Source organism: Mustelus asterias, chromosome 15, assembly GCF_964213995.1.
Source record: "Mustelus asterias chromosome 15, sMusAst1.hap1.1, whole genome shotgun sequence".
NCBI classification, from domain to species: Eukaryota; Metazoa; Chordata; class Chondrichthyes; order Carcharhiniformes; family Triakidae; genus Mustelus; species Mustelus asterias.
Genome location: NC_135815.1, coordinates 87,604,083 through 87,617,422, shown reverse-complemented (window position 1 = coordinate 87,617,422; position 13,340 = coordinate 87,604,083). Strand labels below are relative to the sequence as shown.

The 13,340-nt window shown below is 49.5% G+C and overlaps 2 protein-coding genes across 2 annotated transcripts in view; one reads left to right on the top strand and one right to left on the bottom strand.

The window, feature by feature from the left end:
- Positions 1–13,340, bottom strand: part of esr1 (estrogen receptor 1) — an 887,250-nt gene that overhangs the window by 52,230 nt on the left and 821,680 nt on the right. The gene's annotated exons all lie outside the window — the stretch shown is intronic.
- LOC144504750 (nesprin-1-like) overlaps positions 1–13,340 on the top strand; it is a 603,924-nt gene that overhangs the window by 291,142 nt on the left and 299,442 nt on the right. The window contains exons 62-66 of the mRNA XM_078230493.1: positions 1,805–1,948; positions 3,178–3,342; positions 5,723–6,040; positions 9,632–9,787; positions 11,612–11,782. Coding sequence (XP_078086619.1) covers positions 1,805–1,948; positions 3,178–3,342; positions 5,723–6,040; positions 9,632–9,787; positions 11,612–11,782 — 954 coding nt within the window. The remainder of the gene's footprint in view (positions 1–1,804; positions 1,949–3,177; positions 3,343–5,722; positions 6,041–9,631; positions 9,788–11,611; positions 11,783–13,340) is intronic.

The window sequence follows — 13,340 nt, the reverse complement described above, 5'->3', positions numbered from 1 at the left end:
AAGATGATTAGAGGTTTAGATAGGGTGGATAGTGATAGCCTTTTTCCTCTGATGGAGAAATCCAGCACGAGGGGGCATGGCTTTAAATTGAGGGGGGGTAGTTATAGAACCGATGTCAGGCGTAGGTTCTTTACCCAGAGGGTGGTGAGGGATTGGAATGCCCTGCCAGCATCAGTAGTAAATGCGCCTAGTTTGGGGGCGTTTAAGAGATCCGTAGATAGGTTCATGGACGAAAAGAAATTGGTTTAGGTTGGAGGGTCACAGTTTTTTTTTAAACTGGTCGGTGCAACATCGTGGGCCGAAGGGCCTGTTCTGCGCTGTAATGTTCTATGTTCTATGTTCTACATGTGACAATAATAAATCAAATCAAATCAAATTGAGAATGAGGGGATGTAGTTACTTGGAGAGGCTGGAGAGTGTGGGGTTTCCCCTGTCGGAGCAGAGAAAGCTCAAGTTGAGGGGCTTAAAATCATGACAAATTTAGTGGGTTTAAAATTCAGATGTGGACCAAAATGGGTAAGGACAGCAACCTCCCTTCCCCAAAGGAACACTAGTGAACTTCTCGGGTTTTTGTGACAGACTGACAGGATTGAGGTGACTTTTACTGATCAGAGATTTTCATTTGTTCCTGAACTAAATACAAATTCTCAAACTGCGACGGTGAGATTGGAATTTAGGCTCCCTATTTGGCTCGTCCAATTCTCTGAATTACTGATCCAGTTTCTCTGGGTCACTGCCCCCACTGGAAGGGCATCTATTGAGACACCAGGCAATGACCATCACCAATAAGAGACACTCTAACCACCGCCCCATGACATTCAGTGGTGTTACCATCACTGAATCCCCCACTGTCAACATCCTTGGAGTTACCCTTGACCAGGAACTCAACTGGACTCACCACATAAACACAGTGGTTCCAAGAGCAGGGCAGAAGCTGGGAATACTGCGGAGAGTAACTCACCTCCTGACTCCCCAAAGTCTGTCCACCATCTACAAGGCACAAGTCAGGAGTGTGATGGAATACTCCCCACTTGCCTGGATGGGTGCAGCTCCAACAACACTCAAGAAACTTGACACCGTCCAGGACAAAGCAGCCCCGCTTGATTGGCACCACATCTACAAACATCCACTCCCTCCACCACCGACGCTCAGTAGCAGCAGTGTGTACTATCTACAAGATGCACTGCAGCAATTCACCAAAGATCCTCAGACAGCACCTTCCAAACCCACGACCACTTCCATCTAGAAGGACAAGGGCAGCAGGTACATGGGAACATCACCACCTGCAAGTTCCCCTCCAAGCCACTCACCGTCCTGACTTGGAAATATATCATCGTTCCTTCGCAGTCACTGGGTCAAAATCCTGGAATCCCCTCCCTAACGGCAATGTGGGTCAACCCACAGAACATGGACTCAGCGATTCAAGAAGCTAGCTCACCACCACCTTCTCAAGGGCAACTAGGGATGGGCAATAAATGTTGGCCAGCCAGCGACACCCATATCCCAAGAATAAATAAAAAATTATATATATATACGAGGGGAGAATTCCCTGGCCAGGGCAGCGGACTCCCTGGTTATGGCCAACATCAGAACCTCAGGTCTCCTTCAGACGTGTCACCTCAAGTTTCCCCATTCTCTGACTGTGCCTCGATGACCCAGTGTCCCTGGGTTCAGACTGTGGACGATACCCCACCCCACCCGACTTGCTGCGGCTGAAAGCTCTGGTGCGTTTTACTGCAGTGAGTGCTTTCAGAAGGGCTTTGCTTTGTGTACGATGCGTCAGGTGTGAACTCTGCTGTTTCAGCTGCTGTATGAGGACACACTGAGCCACCGACGTCTGCTGCAGACCATCCAGGCCAAAGGCGAGAACATGGCCCAGCATTACGTCAGCCGCCTGGAACTGCAGGAACTCCAGGAACGCTTCAACAACCTGAGTGAAAAGGCAAAGGTACACTCGGCAAAGCTAACAGGATAGGATAGACTTACAGTTTGGTAGCACTGCTCAGAACTCTAGGACGTCTCAAAGTGCGCTGAAGTACTTTCTGAAATATAATCACTGCTGCAATGCAGGAAACCTGATGACCAAAATTGCGCACAGCAAGATCCCAAAAACACCAACATGATCGTCACGAGTAATGTTTCCCTCAGGTTCAATATTGATCGGGACTGTGGGGAGACCTCCGATCCTTTTCATAGAATCACTACAGTGCAGAAGGAGGCCATTCGGCCCATCGAGTCTGCACCGACTCTCTGACACAATAGGCGAGGTTTTCCAGCCACACTCGCCGCCCCCCCCCCCCCCCCCAAGACCGGAAAATCCCACCCGAGGCCAGCGGACCTTTGCACGGTCCGTGTCCCGCCCGCTATAATTCCCGTGGCAGGTGGGATGGTAATCTTCCGCCCATCATCTTACCCAGGCCCTCTCTCCCGCCCTACCCATAACCCCAAACGTTCAGCATGGCCAATCCACTTAATCTACACATCTATGGGCTGTGGGAGGAAAACCGGAGCAACTGAAGGAAACCCACGCAGGTTAGGTGGATTGGCCGTGCTAAATTGTCGCTTAGTCAGGGGGATTAGCGGGGGTAAATACGTGGGGTTATGGGGATAGGGCCTGGGTGGGATTGTTGTTGGTGCAGGCTTGATGGGCCGAATGGTCACCTTCTGCACTGTAGGGATTCTATTCTATGATTCTAACTTTAAAATTAAACTTGGTGATTCAGAGGTGATGCCAAGAAAGTGGAGAATTCGGGTAATCACTCCCCCCCTCCCCACTCAAAACTGTTTAGGTTCAATTAAAGCTTTCTCGAATGAGATAGATTTTAGTTGGGTAAGGATATTGAAGGATATGCAACCAGAGTGAGTAACTGGGGTTGAGGTATGGACCAGTCATGATCTGACTGCTTGTCAGAACAGGCCTGAAGGGCTGAATGGCCTCCTCCTCTTCCTGCAGGATGTGATTGTTATCACACATGCGGCCGGCCGTTCCTTCTGTTTGAGGTTAAACAACTGGCTCCTTCGTCAGCTGTTGTCGTTCCATTTTCAACACCGTTCGGGTGCTTGCTTCGCTCAGTCTGCGCTTTAACCCGTCCTCCCTGCGCTGCGTGCGCTCCGAGAATCCTGTTCAACAATCCGAGTGTGCGGGCGGATGTCAGAACCGTTTCCTTTGTTTTCCAGGAGGGCACCAGAAAGGCCGAGGAACTGGTTCAGCTCCACCAGGAGTATCAGCACGGACTGAAAACATTCGAGGAGTGGCTGGAGCAGGAGAAGGAGAAACTCTGCTGCTGCTCACACCTTGGGAATGACGTCGAGATCCTGGAAAGTACCCTCCGAGACCTGGAGGTAAGAAGCAACTTTCATTCATAGGATCATAGGATCCTTACAGTGCAGAAGGAGGCCATTCGCCCCATCGAGCCTGCACCGACCACAATCCCACCCAGGCCCTATCCCCCTAACCCCATTCATTTTCTCTGATAATACCCCTGACACTAAGGGGCAATTCAGCATGGCCAGTCCACCTAGCCCGCGCATCTTTGGAGTGTGGGAGGAAACCGGAGCACCCAGAGGAAACCCACGCAGACACGAGGAGAATGTGCAAACTCCACACAGACAGTGACCCAAGCCGGGAATCGAACCCAGGTCCCTGGCGTGGTGAGGCAGCAGTGCTAACCACTGTGCTACCGTGCCGCTCATTCCTATTGCCCCTTTCACAACCTCTGGTCATCCCAAAACACCTCACCATCACCGAAGTGCATTTGAAGTGTAGGCCCCGTTATACCGTAATAACGTATAAACCTTTTTAGCGAAACCAGAGGCAGTGCAGCGAAGGTTTACCAGACTGATTCCTGGGATGGTGGGGCTGATGTATGAGGAGAGACTGAGTGGGTTAGGATTGTATTTGCTGCAGTTTAGAAGAATGGACGGAGGGGGGTGGAATCTCATAGAACCTATAAAATTGTAACAGTACTAGATAGGGCAGATGCAAGAAGGATGTTCCCAATGGTGGAGGTGTCCAGAACCAGGGGTCACAGTCTGAGGAAACGGGGTAGACCGATGAGATGAGGAGACATTTCTTCGCGCAGAGAGTGGTCAGCCTGTGGAATTCACTACCACAGAAAGTAGTTGAGGCCAAAACATTGAATGTTTTCAAGAGGCAGTTAGAGACAACACTTGGGGCGAAGGGGGATCAAAAGGTATGGGGGAAGGCAGGATCAGATTGTTGAGTTGGATGATCAGCCATGATCATAATGAATGGCGGCACGGTAGCACAGTGGTTAGCACTGCTGTTTCACAGCTCCAGGGTCCCGGGTTCGATTCCCGGCTCGGGTCACTGTCTGTGTGGAGTTTGCATATTCTCCTCGTGTCTGCGTGGGTTTCCTCCGGGTGCTCCGGTTTCCTCCCACAGTCCAAAGATGTGCGGGTTAGGTTGATTGGCCAGGTTAAAAATTGCCCCTCAGAGTCCTGGGATGCGTAGGTTAGAGGGATTAGCGGGTAAATTAGCGGGTAAAAAAAAAGGATTAGCGGGTAGGGCCTGGGTGGGATTGTGGTCGGTGCAGACCCGATGGGCCGAATGGCCTCCTTCTGCACTGTAGGGTTTCGATGATTTCTATGAATGGTGGAGAGCCTCAAAGGGCCGAATGGCCTCCTCCTGCCCCTATTCTCTACCACCGGTTCCAGTGATGTTGGTTGAGGGACAAATATCAGCCAGGAGTCTTCCCCCTGCTTATCTTCAAGATAGCATGATGGGATACGGGAGGGCAGCATGGGCCTCAGGTTAATGTCTCACCCGAAAGATGGCACCTCTGACAGTGCGGCACCCTCTCAGTCCTGTGCTGAAGTATCAGGCCAGGTTAGGCTGAGGTTTCTGGGGTTTGAAACCGTGATCTTCTGAATCAGAGACAAGGGTGCTACCAATACGACCATAAGATGTAGGAACAGAAGTAGGCCATTCGGCCCATCGAGTCTGCTCTGCCAATCAATGAGATCATGACTGATCTGATGTGATCATCCTCAACTCCACTTTCCCACCTTATCCACTGAGGGAGAAATTAGCATGACCAACGCACCTAACCAGCACATCTTTTGGACTGTGGGAGGAAGACCACGCAGACACTGGGAGAATGTGCAAACTCCGCACAGGCAGTGACCCAAGCCGGGAATCGAACCCGGGTCCCTGGCGCTGTGAGGCAGCAGTGCTAACCACTGTGCCGCCGTGCCGCCCAGTGGATTGTGCAGATTGTGACGAATGAGGGGGGAATCTCATGGAGACTTATAATATTCTAACAGGACTTGACAGGGTAGATGCAGGGAGGATGTTCCCGATGGTGGGGGGAGTCCAGAACCAGGGGTCACAGTTTGAGGATTCGGGACATTTAGGACGGAGATGAGGAGACATTTCTTCATCCAAAGAGTGGTGAACCTGTGGAATTCATTACCACAGGAAGCAGTTGATGCCAAAACATTGAATGTATTCAAGAGGCGGCTGGATATAGCACTTGGGGTGAACGGGATCAAAGGTTATGGGGAGAAAGCAGGATTAGGCTATTGAGTTGGACGATCAGCCATGATCATAATGAATGGCGGAGCAAGCTTGAAGGGCCGAATGGCCTTTTCCTGCTCCTATCTTCTATGTTTCTATATTGTAGAATGTGCAGTATGAATACATCCCAAGGAACGACCTTACGTTGCACTAATCCAGCCCACTATCATTATATTTCCGCAGGAATTGGAGAGTCGCTGCTCCGAGGGCCAGTCTTTAATGAGCGCTGCCCTCAAGAGCCAGGAGAAGATGACCCTGTCTGGGTCCACATACATGGAGGACCGCATCCTGGAATCCGCTCAACGCGACTGGCACCTGTACCAGCGGAGGCTGGCCGAGACCAAGGAGAGGGTCAATGCCACCCTGAGTACGCTCAGGCGGCTGGAGAAGATGTTCCAGCAGGCGGACGCTTGGCTCCGCGACCTCGAGAGCAAGGTCAACACCCGGTCAGGGAGAAAGTCCGACAGAGACACGAAGGAGGCTCAGCTCCAACAGTTACAGGTGTGTTCAGAGTGAACAGCACAGGCCGCTGACTCGCACTCATTCCGTCAATCCATTCCTTATATCGCTGCATCGTGGCTAAAACTACCTGATTTCATTTGATTTGATTTAATATTGTCACGTGTATTGGGACACAGTGAAAAGTATTGTTTCTTGTGCGTTATGCAGACAAAGCATACCGTTCATAGAGTACATAGAGGAGGCAGCACAGTGGTTAGCACTGCTGCCTCACAGCGCCAGGGACCCGGGTTCGATTCCCAGCTTGGGTCACTGTGTGGAGTTTGCACGTTCTCCCCATGTCTGCGTGGGTTTCCTCCGGCTGCTCTGGTTTCCTCCCACAGTCTAAAGGTGTGCAGGATAGGTGGATTGGCCATGCTAAATTGCCCCTTAGTGTCAGGGGGAATAGCAGGGTAAATACGTGGGGCTACAGGGATAGGGGCTGGGTAGGGTATGGTCGTTGCAGACTCGATGGGCCGAATAGCCTCCTTCTGCATTGTAGGGATTCTTTGATTCAATGATATATGGGGAGAAGGAAAGGGGAGAGTGCAGAATATAGTGTTATTGTCATAGCTAGGGTGTAGAGAAAAATCTACCTAATATCAGATAGGCCCATTTAAAAGTCTCATGGCATCAGGGAAGAAGCTGTTCTTGAGTCGATTGGTACGTGACCTCAGACATTTATATCTTTTTCTCGATGGAAGAAGGTGGAAGAGAGAATGTCCGGGGTGTGTGGGGTCCTTGATTATGCTGGCTGCTTTTCCGAGGCAGCGGGAAGTGTAGACGGAGTTAATGGATGGGATGCTGGTTTGCGTGATGGACTGGGCTACATTCAGGACCTTTGTAGTTTCTTGCGGTCTTGGGCAGAGCAGGAGTCATACCAAGCTGTGATACAACCAGAAAGAATGCTTTCTATGGTGCATCTGTAAATGTTTTGATCATTGTAGCGGACATGCTAAATTTCTTTTGCCTCCTGAGAAAGTAGAGGCATTGGTGGGCTTCCTGAACTATAGTATTGGCATGGAGTGACCAGGACAAGTTGTTGGTGATCTGGACACCTAGAAACTTGAAGCTCTCGAGCATTTCCACTTCACCACCATTGATTGATTGATTTATTATTGTCACATGAATTCGAATACAGTGAAAAGTATTGTTTCTTGCGCGCTATACAGACAAAACATACCGTTCATAGAGAGGGAAACGAGAGAGTGCAGAATGTAGTGTTACAGTCATAGCTAGGGTCTAGAGAAAGATCAACTTAATGCAAGGTAGATCCATTCAAAAGTCTGATGGCAGCAGGGAAGAAGCTGTTCTTGAGTCGGTTGGTACATGACCTCAGACTTTTGTATCTTTTCCCCGACGGAAGAAGGTGGAAGAGAGAATGTCTGGGGTGCGTGGGTCCTTAATTATGCTGGGTACTTTGCCGAGGCAGCGGGAAATGTAGACAGAGTCAATGGATGGGAGGCTGGTTTGCGTGATAGATTGGGCTACATTTACGACCTCTTGTAGTTCCTTGCGGTTTTGGGCAGAGGAGGAGCCATACCAAGCTGTGATGCAACTAGAAAAAGTGCTTTCTATGGTGCATCTGTAAAAGTTGATGTCGATTGGTTTATCCGACCTGTGTAAAACAATGCACTTTACAAAGTTTTTCTCAAATAACATTGACCGCTGGACTTGGGAACTGGAGTAGGCCATTCAGTCCCTCTAGTCAGTTCCACCGTTCAGATAGATCTTGGCTGATCTTTATTGTAATTCCAGTTGAATGGCCTTGGTGCCATATCCAGTGTTTATCATGGTGGTAGAGGTGTACCGCTATTGGCAGGTGGCAGGATCTTCTGGTCCTACTGCTGCCAATGGGGTCTCCCAATGTTTGCACCCACCCTCTCAAGCACTCCCCCCCCCCCCCCCCCCCCACCCCCCCACCCCTTGCCCCACCACTGGGGAACATGTGGCAGGGTTCACCATTGGTGAGAGTGGAAGATTCCACCAACGGGATTCTCTGCATTAGTGTTTCCCGACATCAGACCTAACAGTCCCGTTCGAATTTGAAGGTTAGACTTGTTTTGTTCTGCGCTCCCCCAGCAGAGGAAACCTCCATCTGCCCCATCTAATCCTTTAATGATCCAAGAAAAAACACCTCAATTAGATCTTTATATAACAAACACGTCCTCCGCCCCTTCATGTCCCAACCCCTGGAGGTAAAGACCAACATTCCATTTTTGTCTTTTTAATTGTCTGTAATTATTTGGTACAAATGATGTTACCCTCTGTGTTACATTGCACTTCCACCACACACACATCTCCTGCTGATAACAGGCCTTCCCTTAGTAGAATTCCCATGGAGATCTCCTGCCTGATTCTGCCACTAAGGCTTTCACCATTGGAAGGCGCTTGTTCTTTTTCCAAACTCCACCCTATTGGAGAATTCTTTTTGTTTCAGGCTAAACTACGGCAGAGATTTGGTCCCTGAGGTAAAGGAAGGGAGGGAGGAACTCAGGAAAACTACACTCACCAGAGACGTGGTACTGAGTGAATTGTTGGGTCCATGGGCTGACAAGACCCCAGGGTCCTGATCGACCTCATCCTCGGGGCTTGAAAGAAGTGGCTACTGAGATAGTTGATGCGTTGGGTTTAATTTTCCAAAACTCCGAGATTCTGGAAAGGGAGCAATTGGAAAATAGTGAATGTCATTCCATTATTCAAAAAAGGAGGGAGACAGAAAGGAGGATTTGATTTGATTTGATTTATTGTCACATGTATTAGTGAAAAGTATTGTTTCTTGCGCACTATACAGACAAAGCATACCATTCATAGAGAAGGAAAGGAGAGAGTGCAGAATGTAGTGTTACAGTCATAGCTAGGGTGTAGAGAAAGATCAATTTAATGCAAGGTAGGTCCATTCAAAAGTCTGATGGCAGCAGGGAAGAAGCTGTTCTTGAGTCGGTTGGCACGTGACCTCAGACTTTTGTACCTTTTTCCTGACAGAAGAAGGTGGAAGAGAGAATGTCCGGTGTGCGTGGGGGCCCTAATTATGCTGGCTGCTTTTCCCCGAGGCAGTGGGAAGTGTAGACAGAGTCAGTGGATGGGAGGCTGGTTTGCGTGATGGATTGGGCTACATTCACGACCTTTTGTAGTTCCTTGCGGTCTTGGGCAGAGCAGGAGCCATACCAAGCTGTGATACAACCAGAAAGAATGTTTTCTATGGTGCATCTGTAAAAGTTGGTGAGAGTCGTAGCGGACAAGCCAAATTTCCTTAGTCTTCTGAGAAAGTAGAGGCGTTGGTGGGGCTTTCTTAACTATAGTGTCGGCCTGGGGGGCCAGGACAAGTTGTTGGTGGTCTGGACCAAAAAACTTGAAGCTGTCGACCATTTCCATGACGTCCCCGTTGATGTAGACAGGGGCATGTTCTCTACACTTCCTGAAGTCGATGACTATTTCCTTTATCCTAATGTCTGTCCTGCGAAATCGTTAGAAGTCATTGTTAAAGAAGTTACACTTGCGGAAGGTAATCAGGCAGAGTCAACATGGTTCTGTGAAATATTATTAGTTAGATTTAAATTTAGGGATGATTCATTTTCCCTTTTGCCTTCATAGAAATGGAATGAAGAAATCCTTGCTCGGAAGGATGAAGTGGAGAGGGTGGGCTTGTTGGCCCATCAGGTCCTGGAGGAGATCCACATCAACAGCAGCGTGGGAAGTCAAGCTACCCATCTCGCTGCCCGATACCAGGGCATCCTGCTTCACGTGGTGGTATGTAGCCAACAGTTCAAAAATCAGGGCCTGTGCCAAACCGGCATCTGGGCACTCACATTCCCTATGAATTTATCATGGTAAGGACACCAGGTTAAAATCCAACAGGTTTATTTGGTGTCACGAACTTTTGGAGCGCTGCTCCTTCATCAGATGATGAAGGGGCAGCGCTCCGAAAGCTCGTGACACCAACTAAACCTGTTGGACTTCAACCTGGTGTTGTGAGACTTCTAACTGTGCCCACTCCAGTCCAACGCCGGCATCTCCACATCATATTTATCATGGGCATCAGCAGGCTCTGTACCCCTCTCAGTCATCACTGTACCTCTGTCAGTGCATTGCTCCCTCAGGTAGAGCATGCCCTGGGATGTCACAGGCCTGAGGACTTACACTTATGGCTATCTTTCTCCACAAGTGATGAGAAGGTTAAGAGGTGACCTGAGAGTGAGTGCCTTCAACATTGTGACACAGTAGATCATGTCAGGCTGTTCCCACTGGTCAGACAAGTGTTATTAAGAGGGAAGGTGTTTAAGGGCTGTGATAAAATAATTAATTTATTATTATCACATGTATTAGTATACAGTGAAAAGTATTGTTTCTTGCGCAATATACAGACAAAGCATACTGTACATAGAGTACTTAGGGGAGAAGGAAAGGAGAAGGTGCAGAATGTCATGTTATACATTAAAGATCCGCTTAATACATGATAGGTCTATTCAAAAGTCTGACAGCAGCAGGGAAGAAGCTGTTCTTGAGTCGGTTGGTATGTGACCTCAGACTTTTGTATCTCTTTCCCGACGGAAGAAGGTGGAAGAGAGAATGTCCGGGGTGTGTGGGGTCCTTGATTATGCTGGCTGCTTTTCTGAGGCAGCGGGAAGTGTAGACAGAGTCAATGGATGGGAGGCTGGTTTGCATGCTGGACTGGGCTACATCTCACAACCCCTTGTCGTTTCTTGCGGTCTTGGTCAGAGCAGGAGCCATACCAAGCTGTGATACATCCGGAAAGTATGCTTTCTGAGTGCCCCCTACCTAACCTTTATGGGCGACACGGTGGCACAGTGGTTAGCAGTGCTGCCTCACAGCGCCGGGGACCCGGATTCAATTCCCGGCTTGTGTCACTGTCTGTGCAGAGTCTGCACATTCTCCCCGTGTCTGTGTGGGTTTCCTCTGGGTGTTCCGGTTTCCTCCCACAGTCCGAAAGATGTGCTGGTTAGGGTGCATTGGCCGTGCTAAATTCTCCCTCAGTGTACCCCAACAGGCGCCGGAGTGTGGCGACTAGGGGATTTTCACAGTAACTTCGTTGCAGTGTCAATGTAAGCCTTACTTGTGACACTAATAAACAAACGTTGATGGTGCATCTGTAAAGATTGGTGAGAGTCGTAATGGGCATGCCGAATTTTCTTAGCCTCCTGAGAGGCATTGGTGGGATTTCCTAACTAAAGCATCGGTGTGGAGGGATCAGGACAGGTTGTTGGTGATCTGGATACCTCGAATAAAGGGGAAGGAAGAAGAAATAAAGACGTGGCATCTCTGATGTTGACCTGAGAGGGCAGATGGGGCATCCATTAGACGTCTCCCCTGAAAGTTGGCACCTCTGACTGTGCAGCACTCCCTCTGAGTGAGGAATCGGTGATATCGTGGGGCCTGAGGCCTGAAGCCTCGGACTCAGGATTGAGAGAGTGTGTCGCACTGACCCTGGTTATAGGAATAGGGATTATCCTGGGCAGATTGATATTGCAGTGTTGCTGTTCTGGTGAATCGGCCTGGCAGAGTGCTATGGGTGCGTGTCACATCCCACACTGGGCAGTCTCTCTTTTCCCATAGGACCAGACTAAGTTGCTGAGGGAGGAGCTGAGAGCCTTGGAAGAAGCTGATTCGGCGCTGGGTACTTACACGGATTGGCTCAGGGCAGCCCAGAAGAACTTCAAAAACATGGTCGTGGCCTTGAACGTGGTGGACAAAGCGGCCATGGAAAGCAAGATCAAAAAATTTGAGGTAAGAGAAAGGGACATGTGTGTGTGCGCTCATTTGGGTTCCTTCACTGCAAGAGTCAAAGATGTGTATATAAATCTGCATGATTTTTTCAGTTATTCGTGGGAAATGGATGTTTCTGGCTGGCCGGCATTTATTGCCCATCCTTAGTTGCCCTTGAGAAACATAGAAACATAGAGGATAGGAGCAGGAGGAGGCCATTCGGCCCTTCAAGCCTGCTCCGCCATTCATTACGATCATGGCTGATCGTCCAACTCAATAGCCTAATCCTGCTTTCTCCCCATAACCTTTAATCCCATTCACCCCAAGTGCTATATCCAGCCGCCTCTTGAAACATTCAATGTTTTGACATCAACTACTTCCTCAGAGCACCACAGGCTCACCACTCCGGGTGAAGAAATGTCTCCTCACCTCCGTCCTCAATGGTCCACACTGAATCCTCAGAGTGTGACCCCTGGTGGAGGAAGGTGGTGGTGAGCTGCCTTCTTGAATCGCTGCAGTCCATGTTCTGTGGGTTGACCCACTATGCCGTTAGGGAGGGAATTCCAGGATTTTGACCCAGCGACTGCGAAGGGACGGCGATATATTTCCAGGTCAGGATGGTGAGTGGCTTGGAGGGGAACTTGCAGGTGGTGGTGTTCCCATGTATCTGCTGCCCTTGTCCTTCTAGATGGAAGTGGTCGTGGGTTTGGAAGGTGCTGTCTCAGGATCTTTGGTGAGTTGCTGCAGTGCATCTTGTAGATGGTACACACTGCTGCTACTGAGCGTCGGTGGTGGAGCGAGTGGATGTTTGTGGATGTGGTGCCAATCAAGTGGGCTGCTTTGTCCTGGATGGTGTCGAGCTTCTTGAGTGTTGTTGGAGCTACACCCATCCAGGCAAGTGGACAGTATTCCATCACACTCCTGACTTGTGCCTTGTAGATGGTGGACAGGCTTTGGGGAGTCAGGAGGTGAGTTACTCACTGCAGTATTCCTAGCCTCTGACCTGCTCTTGTAGTCACTGTGTTTATGTGGTGAGTCCAGTTGAGTTTCTGGTCAATGGTAACCCCCAGGATGTTAACAGTGGGGGATTCAGTAATGGTAACATCACCATAACAAGATGGCTCTTACACATTCATGCTCCCAGAACTGTGAATAACATATTGGGAAGAGTGACAGGACTGTGGGGGAAAGGTTGGGCAGCGGGATTCATTCTGGGGTCAATGATCATGGGGCGAGAGCGGGACAGTGGGATTAATTTTAGGATTACCACTGAACTGTGAGAAGAAGAGATATTGAGATTAGTTCTGGGATACGCTGACCCAATGGTTAGTGCTGCTGCCTCACAGCGCCAGGGAACTAGGTTCAGTTCTGGCCTTGGGGTGACTGTGTGGAGTTCTCCCTGTGTCTGCGTGGGTTTCCTGCTGATGCTCTGGTTTCCTCTCACACATAAAAACATAAGAACATAAGAAATAGGAGCAGGAGTAGGCCATCTGGCCCTTCGAGCCTGCCCCGCCATTCAACAAGATCATGGCTGATCTGAAGCGAATCAGTTCCACTTACCCACCTGCTCCCCAGATCC